We start from the raw sequence: 25,141 nt of genomic DNA, 5'->3' as shown, positions 1-25,141 counted from the left end.
TATCTGACAAAAAGGAAAACACAAAAACCCTAATTCTATTTCTCTGAAACGTCGTTCTTCCCAAACAAAGCAAGAGATTGATCGTGATCGTTCTCTTCCGTACTAGCGGGATTCAATTGGTGCTTGTGGACTAAGTAGAGGAGCAACAAGTGGGGCTCTAAGATCTTTGAAGCTTGCATACGAACGGGAGAACACGCTACAAAGGTGATTATTCTTTCGACTTAATCTGATCTATATTATTATTATGCATGTGATCTTGTGATAGATGTTAAGAAATTGTTTCTTGAAATTCCGCTTTATGCATCTATATGTTCCTACACCACCTGTACAACATTTTCCCATAGAAAACAACACCCCAGCTCTACTTGACTTCAACAAAGAGATGAAGTCGGCGACGATGATGATGAGAGAGAGAGGGAAGTTAATCTACAAAGTATACAAAGCAATAACCTTCTCTCTAACTCCATTAATCCATCTCCATCTTTATTTTCGTAAATTCCGAGGTCTAGAACACCCCCTTCGGTGGACAGAGCGTCTTGGTCGCCCTTCTCTCCGCCGTCCTCCCGGTCCACTTCTATGGTTTCACGCCGTTTCTCTTGGTTCTCTCTCTTTCTTTCTCCTCCATTGTTCTAAGAATATAACAATTTGATTGTTATTTTTATTCAATTTTGATGATGGGTTTTTGAATTAACAGGAGAAGGTAGAGCGGCGATTCCGGTGATTAGACGCTGTTTAGTTGAACGCCCTGATTTCAACATTCTTATGACTACTACTACTCTTTCTGCATTGTAAGACTCTATTACTTATTTGGGTTAATTGCCTTGGCGTGGAATTTTGTGATTGATTTTCAGTTTTTGTGTATGGACATGATTGAAATATTTTTTAGAATTTTGTATGGAGGAAATGATTGAAAAGAATTGAGTGAAAGGGGAAAAGCAAAGAGATGTTGCTAACTAGGTACGTAAAGAAATAAAGATTGATGTGAGTGATTAGAGATACCGATTTTGAAGTTTCAACCTTGATGAATGTCATCAAATCGGATATAACAAGTTGGAAGAACTAGAATTCTGTCACTTATTAATTTAAGAGCAGAGTAATAGTTCTGAGGGACCCTTGAGAAGCTTTCTGATTGAGGAGAAAATGATGATATCGGAACCCTGGTGACTGCTATCCCAAGGTCTACTTGATTGAAAACACGGGAAAAGGACTTGTAATAGGGTGAAGAGATAGATGGAGAGAAGGAAACTAAGGAAATAAGCTTGTTCTGGTTTTTCCTTTAGTTCCCACCTAGGGCTCTCAGATAAATGATTGAGAAATAAAACTACATAATGAAGCATTATAGTCTAGCATTTCTAACAGCAGTTGGAAGGGGGAATATATGAAGTAATGACTAATAAAACCTATTGAAACAGCCAAAACTTACGGACTCGCACTGTGCAGCCAAAGAGTAGGTCTTTGCATGAGTGATTTCAGGGTGAACTGCACTATACTATAGTAGCTTCTGTTGATATTTGAATACTGGTGGCACTAACCAATACTAAACACCATGAGATACCATTTAGTACATTATCTCAATGCATCTTATCAAGGGTCCTAGTAAAGTTAGGTATGTCATTTTGTGGGTGCAATCTCATATTGTTAAAAAAACTATAATCATTTATCAAGATCTAGATAGGAATTTGGGTCAGTAACGATAAGTAAGTGTGTGTGACTGAAATTCGTAATAAACTACTCTTTCGGTTTTGTACTTCAATTTAGAGACATTCTAGCCTCACCTATACCATTAGAACGAGGCTATTTTTGAAAAATCTTTAACGTAGAAGGAAACTTTTTGGCTGAATGATTCTCCCTAACTTTGTTACCTAGACCTGGTTATGGGTCTCGGATATAATTACACATGAGTTTCGGCTGACCATGGTCCAAAATATAGGACATCTGGGATTGCGGGTTGTGCTAAAATTTTCACCACAAAACTAAACAAAAAATGATCCAATGTTGAGACCATTCTCATAAAAAACTCTTCGCCCGTTAGGAGCTAAAAATAGATAAATTGATAATATGCTCATATTGCAAACATTCCGTATTTCTTAAGGTTGGTAGAAGTGACACTATCTAGTAGCATTCGCGCTTTGAAAATAGATATGTAATCACTATATTTACTTGGAGCACAATTTTTTTAGCGTACTCAACTAAAGAGGAAAAATTAATATGCTGGTTGCTTAATTGCAGTGAGGTTTTGAAACATCAACTTCCTCCGGCTGTCATTTATCAGGTATATCTTTCCACTAATTGGGGCCCTGGTTATTGATTATTGCCTTAAATAGTTTCTTCTTGAAAATGCTAAACTTTGGGCCAAGTGCTATGGAAATAAAGAAATACTTGATTTAGGGATTTTGCAACGTGACAAAGCTCCTAATCAAACACAATTTGTAATTACTTAAGCTCACTAATTATAACTAGTATAGTACTCTAGTAGAGGGATCGTCTACAAGGAATGGCTTCACAATCAAGCAAGGATGAACGAACAACAAGCTAGTTCTACGAAAGGGCAGGGAGTGTGTATTACACTAATTAGGAAAAGAGACTAAAAATACAAGAATTAGGGTTTACTCAAATAAGGCAAACACCAGGGGAAAGAGGCTTTGACACTAACCTAGTAAGCCATGGGTGAACAAGGGACTCGGGGGAAGGATTAGGCAAATGATGTACCACTCGAGACCTCTATCAACGGTCCTAACTAGCCCACTAATTCAAGTAGTTAAGGACATGAAGGGAAATCGCTAATTAGGGAAAGAGACTAAAAATACAAGAAATAGGGTTTACTCAAATAAGGCAAACACTAAGGGAGATAGGCTCGGACACTAGCCTAGTAAGCCATGGGTGAACAAGGGACTCGGGGGAGGACGAGGCAAATCGTGTACTACTCGAGACCTCTATCGATGATCCTAACTAGCCCACTAATTCAAGTTAGTTAAGCACATGAAGGTAAATAGCAAACAAGCGCGAAAGAATCTCTGCCTTAGATTCCTTTTAACAAATTGCGAAAAGACATCCTCATATTGTAAATAACATGATCAAGATCTCTCGCTAACCACAAACATTACAAAACTAACATTCTTTACCAGTTCAAATCATTCAAACCTTGACTAATTAAAACGTTACAAGGGTTTGGCCTTTCAAAGACTAGAAATACGAATATGAGCAATCAAGACCGAATCATGCTTTAACGTGCACAAGTCAACACAAATAATTCATAAAGAAATTCCTAAGAACCTAAACAAAACCTAAATTTTGCCCCTTTGTCTCAAGTAAATAATAGCTACGTAGTTGGGTACTTGGGTCTCACCCAACCCCTAGCAAAGAAACTACTCACTCATGGAGTTTACAACAAACTTGATAACAATGTACTTAATAGAAGCATTCATCTCCAATAAATCGAAATGGAAATCCAAAATTAAGTCATTCGTTATTACTGGTTTGATCACAATAATCAAATGATAAAACACTCTTTAAGAGAATGATTAATATGACAAAACCTTGATGTATTAGAAAACAAAAAACAAGTGCAGACATAGAAAATCAAAAATCAAAAGAAACAATAATAAAGGAGAAAGTTGAAGAAAGATTACTATTGAAGCTTCAATCAAAAGTACTCAAAATCTCAAGAACAAGTTGATTGCAAAAAAGAAATGAAGATGTTCTATTTTCTCTCTAAAATAAATGCTAAAAAACTATATGCTAAAGAACTCTTGGTAAAATTAGGTACATATAAAAGGCTACCCAAGGTGCTATTTGTAGCCTCAAAAACAGGGCAACATTGCCAGAGGGTCCGACCAAACAAGAGGTCGGTCGAACTAAAGGGTAGATTCGATCAACCAAGAAACAAGTTCGGTTGAACTTACCTTTCTTTAGTTTGAGCCGACCCAAAATCTTCAAATCTTGCCGGAATATTTTCTCAAAACTGGTTCGGTCTAACCAAAAACTAGTTTGATCAAATTCCATAAATCCTCCAAAATGGGACTTCAAGGCTTGGTTGGTCTTGTCAAACCAAAAGAATGTTTAATTGGACTTTTTCTTTCCTTTGCTCATTTTGAGCAATGTTCACTCCCGTTGGTTTCTCCTCTTTGCTCCTAGCCCCCAAATCATCAATTGCTCCAATTTCTTTGCTTTCCCATACACTTGAGCACACCCTTGAAGAGCAAAAGCTTGGCAAAAGGGGCGAAAGTAAAGAAAAAAAGGGGTAAGGACGAACAAACAATTCAACTAGCAGAGGCTAATACAAGCATAAAGGGCGGAAAAACAAGGAAAACAAAGGAAAAGAGAACTATAAACAAGCTTTAGCAGTGACATTACTAAAGTACTAAATATTTAATAACATCGAATGATGATTTTGTCATAAATTCGGAAATATGTTCAGCGTTGTGGTAGGAAACTCCTTTCATCTCTGAAATGATGCACTGCGCAAATCATTGTGATATTGACTTTTGTTTGTAACTCCAGTACTAGTAGCTTGTGTTTTGGACTAATTATGTTAGGTGTTGACAAGCCCTCAGGCCCTTTAACCGTACAACCTAGAATCTTGAGATTTTCATTCTTGCAAGGCCCATGCGTGGGGTTGCTTGAATTGTTAGCAAAGTTTGTGGATTTGTCACCATTGTTGATCTTAAATCTTTCTGAATTCACTATCTGAAATATATTATTTTAACCAGCTTCTTGCTGTCTTTCACTTCGGATTTAGGATTTCCCGAAATTTTGAATTCTCAATCTATTTTTCAGAAACTCCGAGTCCTGGAAAATGCATGATTCTATTTCTTTGTTGTCCTTGAAAATTTCAATTGTTTTGAATTTTTCATTTGGTTAACTCTTCAATGCATTTCTATAATTCCATCTGTTTCTGTCCTAAAAATAAGCAAGGCGAGTGGGATGGCTAATAATATTTATTATTCATTTGGCTTGTTAGGTTATGAAGCTCTTGATAGTGTCTATTTACTGCAGGCATGTGGACTTAATTTTCTTGCATCTTGATTAATGTTGTCAATGGTTCAATTTGCTAACAGGTTTTAGGCACTTTACTCAATCTCTATAACTTTCCTACTTTCTTACTACATGTTTTTACCAAAAAAATAAGCTACCTTTAACTTGGGGAGTTAGCAAAGTTTATTGGGCTTGTTCAGATGACTTCAAGAAGATATGTATCTCAAAGTTTATTGCTTCTTCAACTTGCATGAATTGTCGTAATGTTGTGCCTCTCATTTTCTTTCCCATCTTCTTATGTCTTCAACATGAAATCTGTTTCGTTACCTAATTTTGAACCAACAATTAGTATTAAGAAAATATATAGTGAAGCAAAGTACTTAATTGATTCACTGGAGTTTTTTAAACAGCTCAATAGAGTGGAGCAGGGGAGGGTACTCAACTACTAATGCAAGGTGTATATTGACTATTGAGAGATTACCATTTAAATTAAAGCTGAATACTTGGTCAGTTTATTGAAGTGTTCTGTAAACGTCAATAGGGTGGAGGGCCCTCTAGTAGCATAAGGGCATAAGGTGTATAGAGACTAGAAAGGTTACCATCTACCATTTTAAGATTTGATAGATTGTGATCATTGGCTTCTTGCATAGGTTTATTCATAGTAGGATAAGGTGCTGCATGGGCTAGGAAAATGTACTGGATTTTGTACCTACCCTACCTTTGAGACAGTTCCATCAAATTTAAGAGTGTACTTCTAGGATTCTAAGTTAAGAATAATATCAAAGACATGCTTATTGGACAATTGCTTTGGCCTAAATGAGCTACATGCTTGTGTTTAAGACAAAATGAAGGGTAATTAAAGGTCGTACAAACTTGTATGAGAATAGTTTTCAAACAAGAGAAACAAAGAGCAAAACCTGTTGGATTCTGTAGTTGTTCAATCCTTTTTTTCACCAAGTGTGCAAAGTGCTAAATTGCTAACAGCAAAGATTTGATGAGATTCAGAACTCTGGTATTTGGGTAGTGGTTTTTTATGTTTTATTTTTGGGCAGCTTTGTATTTATTTTTTATTTATATTTTTCACATAATCAATCAGTTTTCTGCAATCCTGCAGATAGTCTTGGCTGAGTCACAATTTCATGTCTCAGCTCTTCTTTTGTTTATGTTCTTAACTGCTTTTTATTCTCTAGAAGACTAAAGATGAAATCTTTATTCATTTTTGCTATAAATCAACTTACTCCATGTGCCAGTTTGCTCCACTAGATTTACCTGCCGCGGTGGATGCTTTTCTTAGCTACTGGAAACCAAATGTTGTTTTCCTTATGGAGAGTGAACTGTGGCCAAATATTGTAATGGCTACTTCAGAAAGTAAGGTCAGTCAACACTACATAGTCCATAATTATGCGGAAATGTTTGTTATTAATAAATATTGCCATATTGGTGTTGCACATTTTAGATTTACTGATGTAACTTGTAAGGTTATTTGTTGTCTATTGTGATACTAGTACTCGTATATTCATTTTTAATGCGAAAACTTCATATGGGTTATTGCTTTCTAAACTTCATTAATATTTGGTACAGAGAGGGATCTGGATTTAGGTAAATTTTATCTGTTCAGGACTCAAGGCATACATAAGGTTGGAGAAAATGTCTACCAACTAGTGAGGGCCCTAAAGACAAAACAACAAGTTTGAGATAAAAAATTAAGCTTTCTTTTAAATGTAACAATTTGCAAAGCTTGACGAAACTCGAAATAGTTGAGGGAAACGGGGAGCTGGAGCCAAGGACTTGTAAGACCTGAATCTTAGAGCTCATACGATGCCATGCCTTATTTGTATAACGCTCACCTTACTCTCAAAGATAGATTTTATTTATATTTGTGTGGGAGTGATGGAGTATAGGTTATTCCATAAATGTATGTATTTATATAATGCTCACCTTGCCCTCAAAGTAAGATTTTATTTAAATTTGTGTGGGAGTGATGGAGTATAGGTATATTCCATAAATGTATGTGTTAATCTAATAAATAAATGTGTTGTTGAAATGAGTGAAACCTGTTGTGCATCATCTGTAGAAAGCGGCTAAACCATGGGAACTACAAACCTTAGAAACAGTTTAATTTATTGGATGACCCGTTCACTCTTTTGATCGGAATTTATGAGCAGTTGAAGCATATTTTTTTTATGAATAGACGACTACATGATAACTTGAATGAGGTTGGATGGTAATGTATTGGAATGTCAATGACCTGGGGTTATTGTGGTGTTTCTTACAGCAATTAAACTTTTCAAATATGTTTTTATGTTTTGGTGTTTGTTGCATGCGAATCCAGGAAAATAGTTTCTGTAAGGAATGAAGATTTTTATTTTTACATGCATGAAAATTAAAGCCATTTCTTAGACCAGGGGCTGGTGACTTGGTGTTGTACATTTTCCCAAAATCCATGTGATAATTCATCCTAGTCTGTCAATGAAAAAAGATTAAAGAAAACTTCGTTGAGCAAGTGAAAGAGGCTTGCCATCTTGGAGAAAGGAAAAATGGATATTTGTCGTTCCCTTTTTGTAACATTGTCCATCCATTATCTGGTGCTTTCATGATGGTGTCGGTGACGTGTTTTAATGTTTTTTTTTGTTCAGATTATGTTGGCTTTGCTTAATGCTCGAATGTCTGAAAGATCTTTTAAACGGTGGTCTGCACCTGCAGTTATTCCACTAATCGCCTTGATGCTGTCAAAGTTTTCCTTAATCACGCCATTGGTATACAACATGCTTTATGTTAATAACTACTTTCTGCACTCATTTATCTCTTGAAGTTTTAACTTTCTCAGTCTCACAGAGCACCACTGAGGCCATCCGCTTTCAGCTACTGCAAGCACCACCATTTATAGTCAGCGTTTCTGCCGACTTAAAATATTGTAAGTAAATTATTGTCTTTGTTTTTAAATTACTATCTTTTTCTTTCTCATTGTTAATTTGCTATCTTGATATATGAATTGCAAGTCTTATTGTACTTTTCCTTAGCACCCTTATGTGTGCTTTCAGCTCAAGCGGAATGATTGAAATTGCCGATCATTATTCAGTTCCTCTAGTCGTGAATATTTGTGGACATTTTTTTTCCCCTGCTTTTGTGCTTGTTGGTTGAAAGCTTTGGTAGATGGTTTGTACAAGACAGGTCAACCAATGTGGAATTGACACATTGCAGCCAGATTAATTTTTAAAGAAAAAGAAAGTAGCACAATCAAGCAGTTAGTAAGTTTGGCTTTCAATGAGGGACCTGCTTGCAAACCAAACAAATTTGATCTTTCTCTAGGTTAGGTGGCACAACCTTTTTCTTCTTTAAATATGGAAGTCTATAGATTTCTTTTGTGTGTAAGTAGATCTCCATTGCCATAAACTTTCACCTATTCTTTTTTTGTCTCACAATATTGTGTCACATAGGTGGGAAGAACGGAATATTCCAAAAAAATAGTCGTAATACAATAGCTTATAACGAATTTTCATTTCACTTGGAAATTATTCTTGGAATATTACCTAGGTACTCCCTCCTCCCCTGTATGCATGCTCCATTTTCCTTTTTTGAGTGTTTGTAGAAGAATGCTCCATTTCCTTAATAGGCATGTGATCCCATTGTTTACGTAATTATGTTTGTCGCAAGAAGTGTTGTGTGAGGTCATAGGAATGGTTTAAAGAAGGCTTTAGATGGAAAGTCTAAAAAGCCCTCCAATATGACAAATGAACAATGGGAAGAAATAGATGAGAAAGCGTTTCCGTAATTATGTTTGTCGCAAGAAGTGTTGTGTGAGGTCATTAATGAAAAGTCCGCTGCAAGTAGTTCTCTTTATATGACTAAAAGCCTTGCGAACAAAGTTCGTCTAAAAGAACGTCTTTTCACACTCCATATGTCAGAAGGTACTCCTTCCCATACTCACTTGGATGAGTTTAATTCTATTATTGTTGATTTGGAGAACCTAGATGTTACCATTAATGATGAGGATAAAGCCGTTTACTTATTGTCCTCATTTAAACACTTTAAAGAAATAATGTTGTATGGAAACTATGATACATTATGGTTTAAAGATGTCAAGTCCCATTTATTGTCAAAAGAAAAATTTGACACTGAAATTAATTCTGAACATTCGGGTGAAGGCTTGGTTGTAAGAGGGAGAACTTTTGAGAAAGGTAGTAACAAAAGATCAAAGTCTAGAGAAAAAAACTCTAAATTTTGTCATTATTGTAAGAAGAAGTACACGAAATCTCAGAATGTTTTAATTGAAAAATAATAAAGATAGAGATCAGAAGGGTAAAGGTAAACAACCTGAAACTCATGCCGAAGTTGGTGTTGCTGAGACCGGATCATACGGGGATTTATTATTAGCTGCTCACATTGAACAAAGGTCTATTATTGGATTCTTGATTCTGGCTGTACATTTCACATGTCACCTAATAGAGACTGGTTTACCACTTCTGAACCAGTTGATGGTGGTGTTGTTTTGATGGGCAACGATGCTCAATGCAAAGTTGTCGGTAGAGGTACGATCAAAATTAAGACAGATGGTGGGGTTACTAGAACTTTGTCCGGTGTTACACACGTTCCAGAATCAAAACGGAATCTCGTTTCTTTTGGCACCCTTGAATCACTTGGTTGTAAGTACACGACTGGAGGTGGAGCACTAAAAGTGTCCAAAGGCGCTCTTGTATTGTTGAAGGCAAAGTGATTTGGTAGTTTGTATGTGCTGCTGTTGATATCATCAGACAATGACAATACCAAATTGCAGTTGTTGCCTCATCAATTGTTGATGAATTGTTGCCTCATGAGACAATGACAATACTAAATTGTGGCATATGAGACTAGGCCACATTAGTGAGAAAGGAATGCACTTTCTTAACAAGAAAGGACTCTATTGTACCATTAAGGTTGATTTATGTGAACCTTGTGTTTTTGGTAAGCAGAAGAAAGTTAACTTTTCTAAAGGCATTCATAGAACCAAAGGTACATTAGATTATATGCTTACCATTATTGATGATTTCTCACGAGTTCAGATCTTTGGGGTCCCTCACGAGTTCCTTTTAAAGGAGGATGTCATTATACGCTTACCATTATTGATGATTTCTCAAGGAAGCTCTTAGGTTTATTTTATCATATACAAAAGTGAAGTTTTGTCTACATTCAAAGAATGTAAAACTTTAATTAAAAACCAGACTGGCAAGAAGGTAAAAGCATTGAAAACTGATAATGGTCTTGAATTTTGTCTAAACGAATTCAACATTTTCCGCAAAGAGGAAGGTATTGCCAGACATCACAAGGTATTGCTAGACATCACACTATTCCTGGTACTCCACAACAAAATGGAGTTGTGGAACGTATGAACAAAACTATTTTGGAGAGACTTCGTTGTATGTTCTCTCATTCTGGCTTGGGAAAAGAATTTTGGGCGGAAGCGGCTAACACTGCGTGTTATTTGATAAACCTCTCACCTAATCGGTTACTTGATTGCAATATTCCAGAAGAAATATAGTCATGTCGAATATTTAGGTTTCCTGCTTATGCTCATGTCGATGAGGGAAAACTAGAACCTCGAGCTAAAGAATGCATTTTCTTAGGTTATGATTTAGGGGTTAAAGGCTATCGTTTATTGACCTTGAATCTGGTAAAATATTTTATAGTAGAAATGTGACCTTTAATGAAAGTGCTGTGTTACCATCTGCAAAAGATGTTGCTGTTTTTTCTACTATTACAAAAGATCAAGAGAATACCCAAGAGAAGGTGGAGTTTGAGATTAAACAAGAAGGAAATGTCCCAACTTCCTCTACTCAATCAAGCTCTAACGATCAAACCATTACTGTTGATCATAGAAGTCCACAACAACGTTTAGCACTTCAACTAGGATTACCACAACCGTGGTCTATGGCTCAAAATCTTTCGGAACAAAGACCGAGAAAGACACCTCAAAGGTATACTGAACAAAATGCTAACATTGCTTATGCTTTGGTTGCTGCACAAAAATAAATTATGATGAGCTTAAAAATTATTCCGAGGCCATCTCTAGTGCATATTCCGGTAAATGGATTGTAGCAATGCAAGAAGAGCTTGAGAGTCTTCATAAATGTGAAACTTGGGATCTGGTGAGGGAACCCGAAGGTATTTTGAAGATGCTTGGCAGAGTTAACATGAAAGATTCCAAATCCATTAGTATTCCTGTTGTTGCTCATTTCAAATTGTCATCTGACCTATGTTTGAGTTTGGTCCTCAAACAGAGGAAGAGAAAAAGGTGCATGTTACATGTTCCTTATTCTAATGTTGTTGGAAGTTTAATGTACGGCATGGTGTGTACTCGACCAAATTTGGCTTATGTTGTGTGTTGTTAGCAGGTTCATGCATGCATAATCCAGGCAAACAACATTGAGAAGCTGTAAAGTGGATACTTCGATATCTTACGGGTTCTTGTGATATCGGTTTAGTATTTGATAAACAAAATGTTGATCTCGGTGGTGGAATTGGCTATGTTGATGCTGATTATGGTGGTGATTTAGACCAGAGATGGTCATTATCGGCTTATATTTTTACACTTTGTGGTTCTGCTATAAGTTGGTATTCTTCGCTTCAAGCCATTGCGGCTTTGTCAACCACCGAAGCGGAAAATATTGCTATTGCTGAAGGGATAAAAGAAGCTATTTGGACCCGAGGTTTAGTAAGTGAACTTGGATTACAACAAGATGTTCTAGTTGTATTTTGTGATAGTCAAAGTGTTGTTCAATTGACCAAGAATAGCAAACATCACTCAAAGACCAAACATATTGGTATCAAGCATCACTTATAAAAGACATTGTTGCTGCAGGAGATCTTGTTGTTGAAAAGATTAATACAGTCGAGAATCCACTTCCTTACCAAACCACTTCTGTTAGCTAAGTTTGATCATTGCCTTAACTTAGCTGATATCACTTGGCGAAATGGCGAGTCAAGGTGGAGATTTGTGGAATAAAGTGCCTCTCCATTTTACCTCAGCCTATATTTTCGTATGGAATAGTTTTTACTATTCTTATGTCATTCTCAAAGTATTGATTTCCTATTGTTAGCATCACCTCTTATGAGGTGATGCGTTGTGTATGCCTTTAATTACTGATTTATTTTTGGTAATCAACTTCATCAAAAGCATTATAAATACTCTGCTCATTCTTTAGGATTAAATAATTGCAATTACAACAAAACTAAAATTGTATACTTCTCTCTATTTTGTTTGTATTTTTCATTTTATTATAGTGGAACTTTGTTACTTCTTTCGCCACTTTGTCTCTATACTTTTACTGTCTCTATTAATTTTACAGTCTCTATTAATTCTGGTAATCTTTAGTTGAATTTTGCTTCCGCGGATTCTGATCCCCTACAGTTATTACTAAAATAATTTATTATTTCAATAGTAACTAAATAAAAGACTTGTTATATTAGGAAAATATGAAAGTAAAAAAGATATATGCAAAAGTATAAATTTAAAGTGTGTAAAATAAATATTCAAATGAACTAAATTTGCATATTAAAATACAAAGTTAAGGATTATAGTTGTATACTTTTATACATGTAGATTGATCTAACAAAGTTAGCCAAACCCCAATGACTGACCCAAGACTAAATTTTGTCATAAAAGAGTGACCCGAGAACTATTTCCGAAATTAGATAACCCAAAAAGACCCGAGCATAACCGAATTAGTCAAATAGTTTGAATTGAATACAATTTTGAAAATGTACTTCTAATATTAGTCTAGTTTCCATGTAGTAATATTATTAATAGTAGACTAACATTAAATGCCCATTCATTAATATTACTTAAATTAATTAAAAAGTTAAAATAATACAAAAATAAAATCAAATTGTAAAGGAACTTGTTTTAATAGTAGACTGACATAAAAACACCATTCATCAATATTGTTTAAATTAACTAAAAAGTTACAATAATACATAAATAAAATCAAATTGTAAAGGAAAAAATATTGATTCATCTTTCCTCCAATAATATACCATGTAGTTACATTTATTGTAATTGAATTGTATTTTATTTCATTTTTATCTTAATTTCCTTACAAAAAAGTAATGTAAACTTTTTTAAAAAAAGTAAAAAAATATGTTTTGCCCGGAAAAAACTGCAAATTGCACCAAGAAGTGACACGTGTCATTCCCGGTGGCTATTTTAGTATAATGTAATAGATAGATTTGTTTACGAGGCAATGAGAATACTCCTATATATAAGACATTTATCTTAAAGTATATCTATAATTTGATAATAAATTGTTAGAAAGTACTTTTTGGTAATCTATTAGTTTAACCTTTTATATTATTTTATTTTTTGAGAATTTAAATGTTGTCTCTTACTTTTCTGTTCTAGAAATGTTGTACGATGTTGATTTTTACACTATTCACACGCTATCCTTTGACCATATATTGTGAATTATACATAAGGATAAATATAGTTATATGAGATGTTGTTAGATTTATCTCGCTTTAAACTTTCAAGATATTAACTCGTGAGTGTTAAACGTATTGATGGTCAAAGTTATGCGTTGGAAATCTTACATAGGAATTCATTTTAGTTTAACATAATGTATGCTTGTTAACTTTCTTAAGCGACATAATAATTAGTTGCTCTTATGTTTTAGTTCATGTTATAATGCCAGAGTTTAAGATGATATGCCATAATACAATTACTTGCCGTCAATGAACCAAGAATGATAAAGTACGTAATGGTTAACGTAAGTATCAGCACTAGTTGAATGTACACATCCATGGCCGAGATAATAAATAAGTTGCTTTTAGCTGCCTTGAAAGCCCAAGCTAGTTTCCATGTTGCATAAAATAGAAGTGCACAGTTTAAGGAATCATACTAATTTTTCCCATACATTTGCCCCATACAATTAAAATATTACAAATGTGTTCAATACAAAAGTCTGGAACTTGCTACGTGTATGAAAACGCCTTGAGGCGCAAGGTCTGGGCGAGGCAATTTCATGAGGCGCAACAATTTTTCCACAATCTTATTTTACTGTTATTAGGTGCGTTGTGCGCCTCACTTCAATGAGGCGCACCAAGGCGCGCAGGGAACTCCAAATCACGTAGGTGTTACTACCTCAAGCTTGGCTGAAATGGACTTATCCATTGATCCAAAAGCTTATTTTTTTGTCTTCTCAATCAAAATATAATGAATTTCGTTTATAAGAAGAAAATATAAAACAAAACCCCTCATGACACTGTCCACCATCTATCTAAAACGTTTCATAACATGCGTAAAATACACAATAACCTTGACTTGGCCAACCACCAATTGTGATATTGAAACAAAAAATGTAGCAAATATTTGGCAGGCTCGTCCGCGGGGTAGGGCATAAGGGGCGCTCACCTTGTGCCCAGGGAGAAAGGCTTAAAATTCTCTCAAATCTGATCCAGAAGTAATTTAAATATGGATCTGTGTAAGAAGAATCCAAACAAGCAAGTTGGCTTAGTGGTTTTGTTGGCATATTCGATGTATTGTCGCTGCAGAAGGGTTGCTGGTTCGAGCCCCACCCATGCAAATTTTCTCATAATAAACAACTTTCACTTTTTTAGACTATAGTTTTTCATTTTTAAAAATTCTTTTTGGCCTTTTAGTGTTTTTTTTTTTCGTTATAAATTGTAGGCTCTTTCACCTATTTAGAGTATTCTTGTTCATTCTTGTTCATTTTTGTAATTTTTTTTGTCATTTCTCATTTTCTAACTTTGTATATACCTTGCATTTTTTTACTCCTCAATTTTATTCAAGCATAACACCAAATAAAAGTGCCATGTTGCATGCACAACTCTTACAATCCTAATATTTCCTTTTTCTTATATTAATCTAATCACATCTCATGTTTTAATTTGAGATTTAGAAAAAAAGGAATGAATTTTTGTGTAGAGTTGGTTAGCTAACCATCTTAATTATTGCACTTCAAAAAAAAATTACCCACTTGCTAAAACTCTTGGACAATCTGCTACTATATCATTCTTCCGTCCATACATTTCTCTCGTCCAACTTTGCAATTTGTATATGTTTCGTTGTTAACTTGTTATAGACTTATTGTTATTTTTCTTATGTTAGTTTGATGGTTACTATTTGAAGTATTAAAATTCATGTTTAATGATGCAACATCGAAGATGTTCAAGCTTTTAGATTTTGTTAATGGAGTTAATTTCTTTTGCTGAGCTAGTTAATTTAGATACAGAGTAGTATTAGGAAGTGAAAAGCGAATGATTGATAGATTAGTTCTTTAATGAAAAATATACCCTGTTTACGAGCAAATTAATATTTTACTGCATAACAGGCCCAATTAATTGTTTCGCCCATGAGCCACCAAAAAGTGTGGAGCAGCCCTGATCTTTGGCTCCATTAGCAATTAATAGAAAGATAGTAATTTAGTGTTGATGAGTGGTTTATGTTAGGGGGTAAAATTAAGTTGTTTAGCTGATTAGCAACTTTGTTGGAGCGTCAGAGTGAACTAGCTTTGACAAGGATAAGATAGAAGAATTTCGATAATGCTCTTTTACTATCTTCTGCTTTTAAGGGTTAAGGAGATAATTTGGTTTCGTATTTGAATGTTGATTTCCTCTTAACCTCTGCCTGTCCTCATAAGGAGAATTATTTCTGATTTACAGCTTGGTTTGAGCTCTATATGTTTCAGTTTCTTTCTTCCATAAACCTCTTTATCTAATATGATTAGAAGCACTACATAGTTTTAGGCTTGTACTTCCTCTGTTCCTTATTAATTGCAACAATGAAGAGTTCCACGCTTCCCTACGCACAACTTCTATCATCAAATATCTTAAATTATTTATTATGTTTATGTTGAGTTTTTATTTTGAAAGTATATGGAGACAAATCTGACAAGATCCCACATGACCATGTTTCTGTCCATCTGGTTCTGACTAGAATGGAATGAATTACATAATTTCTAATTAGCAAAAAGAGGTTTTTAAAGTGTAATGTTGATTATTGCATTTGTCAGGTGTTGGAGAAATTGGTGCTTCAACAAATGCTATGAAAGGTATAGAAGATTTGCAGTCACAACTTAGTTTTAGGCAGGTTTGGATGGCTTCTTCTGTACATAAAGGAGAACATGAAGGTTGGTGTCTTCAATCTCATACTTAAACATGAGCTTGTTGCTTGGCATTGAATAGCTTTATCATTAACTTTATATTATATTGCATATTTTCGCCGATAGGCCCGGACATTTGCGAGGTCACCGACGGCCGGGGGCACCGGTCTCGGGATCGGGAATGGACTTGACATCTATTAGTTTGAAGCTTTGAAGGCTATAAATCTGTTAATGAGCTTCATCTCATTCTTAACAACCATTTTCTCATTGAACATGCATTTAGAAGATCTAATGATACATTAAATTTCGGTATTAAAGCAACAATATGCAATTTTTCTACCATAGAAAAACTGCTGCAACGACTGGAATCCAGCATGGAATGTGCCAACGACAATGTATGGGGAGGTTTAAATATACTATCTTACTTCTAAGGGGTGTTTGGCCGGGGGTATTCATATAAGGGAAAGGGAATGGGCTGATATGATTCTCTTAGTTGTTGTTTGTTAGCGTATTTCGTCATTCTCTTTACCCTCTTTTATTTTTGAGTTTACCCCAAAGTGCTCTAAACTGATTCCTCACTCCCCCTAGGTTTTTCCATCCTCTTTCCCCACTTCATTTCCCCACCTCATTTCCTCACCCCTTTTCTCTCCTGTAGCCCTAGAACTTCAACAACAACAATAACGAGGAGAAGACCGGAGCTCCGACCAGGCGGCAACCGGCTTTGACAAACGGGATCTTACCTCCGACAACTCGCTTATCTTTGGCCACCGAAGAATAACTCGTCCTGTTCTTTCTCTTTCTCTTTCTCTCCTCTTTTCTCATTTTCTTTTGTTTTCTGTATAATTATCGTTTTTGAGGGTGTTTATTTCTTCATCCGACCTCTGGCCTCTGAAAATTCGCTGTTAAATTTTTCTTGGTTATTTATATTTTCCAGAACTTTTTGCCGAATTAGTAATAATTTAATCAATTAAATGGGTTGAGCTAATGAACTTGGGCGAAGAAATTGGTTCTTGGCGAAGAAATTGGTTCTTCGGGTGACTGAGTTCTTCCGTTGACCAAACATGTTTATCTTGTAGTATGACATTGCCACATCAATTAGTAAACTCGCACAAGTACAAACCAAGGATGAAGTATAATGTTGAAGTATACTCTGTAATGTTTTAATTTTCAGTTTCAAACATAAAGGATAATACTTTTGCTTGATTGTTATTTATAGCCCAACAATTGTTTATAAAACTGATTCTTGTTTGTACACTGTAGAGTATTTGATGTTTCCATCAATTTTATGAAGTGTAACCATGGGGGAATTATAGCAAACACGAAGGAGTGGTTCATTGGAGTATGTTCTCCAAATTATGTAATCCATTGCTCAAAATTTGTCTATGATTCATATTCTATATAAAATCAGGCAAAAGTACCCAAAACTATACAGTACTTCTTAAAATTTTGGTACTACTGTCACAATAGAAAAGCAAAGCAGGGAGATCAGTGGGATGGGAAAAATATTGCTTGTTCTATTTTGCATAAAAAAAAAAGTATTTCGTATTAGTTTTACCAAGAGGTGATATTTGGGACTTGCTATCAATGAAGTTGAACAAGTTAGATGGGTAAATAATTAAATATTGCTTGTTCTATTTCTTTTATTATTTATTTATTTAAAGTAAAAAAGGAAATTAAGGAAGAAAACTTAATTATATTACATGTACATTTTAAATAAGTTCTTCTGTTTAGAAAAAAAATTACAGTTGATTTCCTGCGTTGAACCAAACAGTCACAAAGGGAATCAGGGTGGAGTCTATTCCGTTTCTGGGACATACCCAAACAGGGGGAATCAGGGTCATTCATTTCCTATCTCCTTGCTTCCCTTTATGCGATCCATTCCGTTTACCCTACGCGAACCAAACGCCCCCAGAGTACTAACTAGTGTGAATCAGGGTTTGATACTGTTCAATATTCTTTTACTATTTCCTATACGCATTTGAATTATATATTTTAATTCTTCAAGATTTTGCTATTCGTCATGATAGCTGTTCTAAGTCTTACGAAATTTTTGTTTCTAGTGATGCTTCGAGTTCATAAAACACTCGTCCAAAGCTACCCAAAATTGCTGACTGTAATCGTGCCCCGACATCCACATAATGGCTTAGATTTTGCCCAGGTAGAGTAATTATTCACCACTCACTTATAATTCTGTATCGAGCCTTGTAGTTTTCTGAGACTATCTTGATTGGACCATGATTTTCATGAAGGGCCCAATTCTTACCCTATGCAGGGAAAGAATATGATACATGGCATATGGAATTTTGTCTTTCCTGTAACCACCACATGGCTGGTTTCCAGCTATAAGATAGAAGCTTTTATACATCTGTGTAGAAAGACCTCTCTCCAAGAACACATGACTTGAGAGTGGACACTACTCTTCTGCCTTTTATCTCTCTTTGAATTGCATTTATTACCTAATAACAGCAAATGGGTACTCAAATTTAAAGTTTACTCACCATACAGCGAAGTATTATTTCTGTATACTCTATATATGTTGTAGATGTCAGCGTATACTCTATGTATATACTCCCTCCGTCCCGGAATACTTGACCTGTTTTCCTTATCGGGCCGTCCCTTAATACTTGACCTGTTTCTAAAAATGGAAATATTCTAACAATATTATATTATTTCTCACTCCACCCATATTAACCCACCTACCCCCTACTCCATACAAAAAATAATTAAAAATTCAACCCCTACTCTCCCCCAACCCCACCCCTTTACACATTTCCCACTAACTACATTAAAATAATACCCCACTATCAACTACTACCTATTAAATTAAATAAGTCAATTCAAGTCCCTTAAACTCTGTGCCGGTCAAACCGGGTCGAGTATTCCGGGACGGAGGGAGTAAGTAGATATCAGCATACTCTATGTATGTTGTTTCATCCAGTGAGTATATTATACAAGATTTTCTGGCTGGATGCTTTTTTTAACAATTATACTTGTGCTTTGGTTAAATGGTTAGTGATATCCTGTGGTCGGGAGTTTTCTCTTATTTTTTGAGTGATATCTTGTGGTCGGGAGTTTTCTTTGGTTAATTTATGAGTGATTGGAGTTTTTAGTTTCTCTTTTGGCTCATTCTCATGGGGCATTCCCTTATGTGTCTTTTTAGAATGCATTGCATGATTGCAAAATTGTATCCTTAATACTTTTACTCTTTTTTCTTGATATCTGGCTCCCCTTTGTATTGTCTTCTTCCGCATATAAATGGAATTTTCCTTGATACAACATTTTTGTTGGGCTGTCAATTTTTGAGCTTATTATTTTTAGTGTTGCTGATATCCTGGTGAAACTGATATAGTTTTCTTTAAATGATTTACCATATGCCCTTGTCTTAATTCTGTGCAGGCATCGAAGAACCTTGGATTAAGTGTAGCTGTGAGGTCTGATGATCATAAACTTACGTCAGAAACAAATATTTATGTGGCTAATACATTAGGTGAACACTTGCTCCCTCATTTCCTGTTTTTTTCCAATCTCTAATTGAGAGTGGTTCTAACTTACCCTGAAGTTACTTATGCAGCCTCCACTCTGCACCCAACTCCTTCAAAAAGAAGTAAAAAAAAAATTTTGAACGCAAGAAATCTAAAGGTATCCAAGCCTCTGGCAAGGAAAAAAATGCACTGATTTTTCTCTGTTAGATATTTGGTGCATCTAGCTTACAAGTTAGAACATTGGAACTCTCAAATTAGGTTTATTGACAATGAAGTCAGTTGGATAGTCAGTTGGATCTCTTTTTCTCACTTGAACCTGATCTAAGAATGGAATCAATTAAATATGCAATATATGTGGAACAAATTTGGAGTGTTGTAGTCTTTTCACTCAAACCTGACTCAACATGACTTTTTTTTTTCCTCTCTTTTCTCTGTTTTCTTTTTTCAATTTTCCTTTGCTAACTTCTTTCATATATCTTTTTGTTTTTTATTTTTTATGTTAAAGTCTTTGTGCCTCTTCTTTTAACCGACCTTGTTTCTTGTCCCTGTTTTTCGTGCCTCATTACCCCCACCTTCACTTTCTCAATTGTATCTGTTACTCTCTTACATAAACTTTTACATTTCTTGCTTCATGTTTCACTGACGGTTCCTTGTGACGATTCATGTTAGCCGAAGCCAAATAATATGGGACTAAGGCTTTGTTGTTGTTGTAGTCTTTTCACTTAAAGCAGCTCAACGAGTTAAAAATAATTCTTAATTTGAAGTTTTCCAAGGGCTATCAAGCGACTATCATCCGCATATGTTTTGGACTAGTTACAAATTAGCCATCAGACTTTCCTCAATAGTATTGGATAATCGCCAACTCCACAAGGTTATAAAAGCCACTTTTGTTGGAACTTTCTGGCTCAGGTTAGGGTGTTTACCTACCCTTACCCTTTTCTTAGCAATTACTGATTTGTCCTCACTGCTTAATTACCATGGAATTCAAATGAAGACTTCAAAGGAACCTATTATTCTACAAAGGTATAGTCTTCAGTTGTGACCTTGGGTATACCCCATAGAAAAAAAACGCGGATGCGGTCGCGTTTGCGGTAACGGTCGCGTTGTCGCGGAAACCGCTTGTAACGGAAGAATAGAACGGATCGCGGCTGACGCGGTGTGAATTTTTTGAAAAAAACCACATTAACATGTCTAAGCCTTATTATTACACTTTTAGTCTAAAAAGTATTATATCAACACATTATAACCAAATCTATCCTAATATGAGTGAGTATTATATTCTGTGAACAAATAAGCACTCAAAATATTGTGCTTCATAAACTACATAACTAATTACAGAAATATTTTTTGTCAATATATGTAAAAGAACGGTGTAACGGAGAAAAAAACGTCTAACGCGGCGAGTCACCGTTACGTAACGGACGACGCGGGGAGAAAGACGTGATTTTTTTCAAACCGTAACGTAACGGGTTTTCGCGGAACGGAAAATCCAAAATAGGTTACAGAACGGCCGTTACATAACGGAACGGCCGAGTTTTAATTCCATGGTATACCCATCCTCTGTTATATGTAGCCTCTCTCTATCCGCCAAGTGGGGAAATTTTCAAATGACTTCAAGAGGTATGGAAACAATTAGGAAGCTAATAACTTGTCTTTGCATTTAGCCAATAACAAAACATCATGAAAACATACATACATAGTTATAGTGGTATAAGAACATAAAGAACACATAGTCCATGTGTTTACAAGAGAAACTGAACGAAACTAATAAACGTAATTAGCTAGATGCCTAGATCCTCCATTGGTCTCGCCATGCCATATATTGGAAACATCTGAAATCACATCCTCTCAATGTTTGTGGAACGGATCTGAGGAGATTTCCATGATCTAACTGGCCCTAGCGGCTTCCACCTTGGCATGCATCTTCTTGGGCCTTCTTTTTTACCACAACCCGATTCATTTTGATGGGAATTCAGCCTCCCTTTACGGCCATTTTATCATTTCCCATCTTTCACATAAATAGAAATTTATCCAGCTGAATCTAGCTTTATATATGATGGATAGGTGGGTAGTGAGCATAGAAAAGACAATTAGAGGAGAAAATCTGTTTATTTGACGTCTTCCTTCCTGATTTATGAACTACTAGGTCATCCTTGCATCTAAAATTTAGAACTAATATAAGACTGGCAGAACCCATGTATTTTGCACACATAAATGAATTACATGTCTTGATCATCCACTCAAATTTCTTGACTATGGTAAACTTCCTTTGTGAGGTATTATTGGTTTGCATTTGGACTTTGTGCTTCATAGAGGAGGTAAAGTTTCGCATCCAACAGTAGGAATGGGTGGGACTGTGCTGTAATAGAGACATCACACTCCCTTAGTTCATCCCTGAGATGACTCTAAAACTTGTAAACAGTCACAATTTAGAATGACCGGATTTTCCTTGAACATCTTTACTTCTGAGTTGTAATCATGTTCATCTCAAGGTTGTCTTGCCCTTGAACATCTTGCTTCGTGGGCTATCAGTCTCCTTCTTTGCATAAGCGAAGCAACTTCTTGTTCCTTTTTGTGGTTATTCCAAAACTTGAAAATCCCTTAACTTTGCTTCTCCTTGGAGACAATCTTCGTCAAACCTTGGAAAAATATGCTAAAGGAACCACCAAATATACAATCAGAGGATTACTTATCCTCAGAAAAAAAAAGGAATTTCAAGAAATCAAGTCAAGTTTCATCGAACTTTCAGAACTCCATGTTCTGTAAGTGGGAAAGTTCTTAAACAAGGGAGATTGAGCTCCTTGCTTGGCAAAGATTAGCAAATCTAAGAGCACAGCGGAAGCAGTTTAATAGAAGTTTAAAGAAAGGACATAACTTTTACAATAGCTTGAAGATTCTACTTCCTTGTGTGATTATGATTGTGATGCTGCTACAGTTGAAAATTACAATCGGCAGCTTGTCCAAGTAGTCCAACATGTGCTCATAACAGGGAAAGTTATCCAAACTCCAAAGTTGGCTGGAAAAACTCGAATATTTGTCTTACTTTCATTGTTTGCAACTGAGACTTGGGAGGTTTGTCTTTAATTTTCCATTTTTATAAATGATTGAGTTGCAGGTGAACTAAGACAGCTTTATAGATTGATGCCGATTTCGGTAATTGGGGGTTCATTCCTATCAACTTTAGCAGGTCATAATATTGCAGAAGCCATGGTAGCTGGATCTGCTGTTCTGACAGGTTGATTCCTTTTTTATTTATCCCATAACACCATGAACGTATTTCCAAAAGTTGCAAATATAGTCACTGATTTCCTTAACTAATGCTCTATTTGTCGCAAAATTACTCTCCAATTCTTGTAAGATTTATCAGATTGTCAGTCAAAAACTCAAACCAAACAAGGTTTTGGGATTAAGAAAGTAGATGTATCTGGATTTATCTACATTTTAGCAGCTTCGTAAATGTTCAGAACTATCCGAGTATATGTGCCTTACTTCGCAATTTTTGTACATAACAGTGTTAGTGTATGCATTTTACTTTCTGATTAAAGTCAATGTTATCTCCGTGATTTAAAGTATTTGCAGTCTACATCCAGGTCCTCATGTTGGTCACTTCGCACACATGGTAGCAGCGATACGGAGCTACAATTCTTTGTCCGTTCTACAGGTGTGTGTCTTTTCAGTTGGTCTGTATATCCCTTGACATGTTCGTATTTGTTGACCGGATATACAATCAATTCAGATATGACTAATTTTTCACTATTGACTATCGAACATAAACGTTTTCTAGAGTTTAGAGGCTTGTCACTTGAGGAATGATAATGGCTCTCTGATTCAGTTGGTATATGGCTATATGCTAAGGAAACAGAAACTGTGAGGGTTGTAAACTTTCCAAGTTGTCCGGTTGTCCCTATGTTTTTGAAGAGAAGCTAGTAAACTTTCCAAGTTGTCCGGTTGTCCCTATGTTTTTAAAGAGAAGCTAGTAAACTTTCCAAGTTGTCAGATATTTAGTTCAGGTGACTAGTTATAAAAACTTTATAAGAAAAAACCCTCATTCGTTGCATTATATTGGATAATAGAAACACTTAAGAGTGATCAGAGATTATTGATTCAGCCTTATGATTGTTGGTTTTATTAGGTTATTAGTTAGATACTACAGGTCTCTCAAATGGTAAATATCAGGGGCTACAACACGACCTTTTGTGGAATAAATTAATTAACTGGAACATGTACAAAAAATGTGTGAGCCCTTAAGCTTTAGAAACTCTAGTAGCCATCGTTTCTTTGGGATCGAAAAACAGGGAAAAACATTAGAGGTGTGTTTTGTCTCCTCAATTGATGTTATTTTGAAAGAAAAAAAATTTCTCTTTGGTTATTGTGATCCAAGATGGTCTAAGGCATCGATGTAAGCTATGAGCGTATGATATTTATATTGGATCAGTTGAAGTTAGTTTTCTCTAAAATCCTTGAAGTTTGTTCACTTGTAAACAATGTCTGTTTGGAGAAAGGACAATGAGGAGGGAACCTCCGAACCTGTAGTTGTTTTCTGTCTATGTTTTGGATCATCCATCTTAATGTTACTATGATTGCATTAAGTTACTGGACCAATCTCCCTGAGGATGATTCCTGTACGGCTGTACTGTTCCAATGAAGCCAATTTCCTTTCCCATCCAATCTCAAAGACATTCTGATGAAAATCACTTAAATTAGAATATTGAGAATTGTAATGTTATCTTGTGTTTGGTATAATTTCACAGCCTGAATATACATTTTTCTGTTGTTTTCGTAAATACCTCAGAAATATTTCCTTTTTATGGTTTAGGTTATGAAGGAATTATTTCAGTTTTGATGTACATATCAGGCTATTCTATGATTATGCATAAGATATTCCAAACTCCTAACGTTTACGTACCTTTCTTTTTATGATTGCTATACAAGATTGTAAAGTTCTCTCATTGCTATGTGCAGGTTTTCGGAGAAACAGAGCTGGAAAAAGCCCTCCATGAACTCCTAAGCGATCCCATTAGTTTGGAAGCTCGACAGAGAGCTGCAAAGGAAGGATTTTATGCATTGTCTCGTGGGGTTCTTTCACATGTGTGTATACAAATTAATTGGTATATTCTCAGATTACTTAGGTGAATTTGTTTGTCGAGTATTCTGTGGGGATTGATTGAGATTCTTGTTATCAATAGTTGATTATTTAGCTACTGGGATCACTAACATTGTTGACTTGTGCTTGCTGTCAAGTGGTGCTTGACCTCTCAAATAACCCACAATGTTAAGCTTTTTGTCAAGTTGAACAATTCCTTGACAGAGGTCACATATGTGCAAAGATTAGTGGGGGAATGTGCAAAGATGAATTACATGCTTTTAATATTTTTGGATTAGGAACCGAATACAAAATCTGTTAAATGTTGGGTTTTGAAGAAATGTTGTGTTTTGATGAATGCCCAGATGACAATTAGCCGTAGTGTTAATTATTTTGCCTAATTTTTCTGATTAATTAATCGCTATTTAATTTATGCCCATTATTTGATAAATGATAATAGTATTCAAAAGTAATGTTCATTATCTCATTTTACTTCCCCGTCTCGTTTT

At 35.4% G+C, this 25,141-nt stretch overlaps 1 protein-coding gene across 4 annotated transcripts; it reads left to right on the top strand.

Moving 5' to 3' along the window:
* The first annotated feature begins 278 nt into the window (after positions 1–278).
* On the top strand, positions 279–24,990 carry LOC110791034 (probable 3-deoxy-D-manno-octulosonic acid transferase, mitochondrial). 4 transcript variants are annotated; one of them, XM_021995798.2, is made up of 12 exons: positions 279–599; positions 695–788; positions 2,230–2,272; positions 6,225–6,347; positions 7,611–7,730; positions 7,810–7,888; positions 15,978–16,094; positions 18,128–18,225; positions 19,464–19,554; positions 22,665–22,784; positions 23,140–23,210; positions 24,512–24,990. In XM_021995798.2, exons 1-12 carry the CDS (start codon positions 299–301, stop codon positions 24,680–24,682), a joined length of 1,428 nt encoding a protein of 475 aa, XP_021851490.2. In that variant the 5' UTR covers positions 279–298; the 3' UTR covers positions 24,683–24,990. The 4 variants fall into 4 exon arrangements, with proteins under 4 accessions (XP_021851490.2, XP_021851491.2, XP_056686481.1 ...); XM_021995799.2 differs by having other exon boundaries at positions 23,129–23,210; positions 24,512–24,746; XM_056830503.1 differs by lacking the exons at positions 22,665–22,784; positions 23,140–23,210; positions 24,512–24,990 and adding an exon at positions 19,639–22,658.
* Positions 24,991–25,141: the final 151 nt, after the last annotated feature.

Source organism: Spinacia oleracea, chromosome 5 (assembly GCF_020520425.1).
Source record: "Spinacia oleracea cultivar Varoflay chromosome 5, BTI_SOV_V1, whole genome shotgun sequence".
Taxonomy (NCBI): domain Eukaryota; kingdom Viridiplantae; phylum Streptophyta; class Magnoliopsida; order Caryophyllales; family Amaranthaceae; genus Spinacia; species Spinacia oleracea.
Note: the sequence above shows the minus strand (reverse complement) of the source record. Positions and strands in the feature narration are given on the sequence as shown.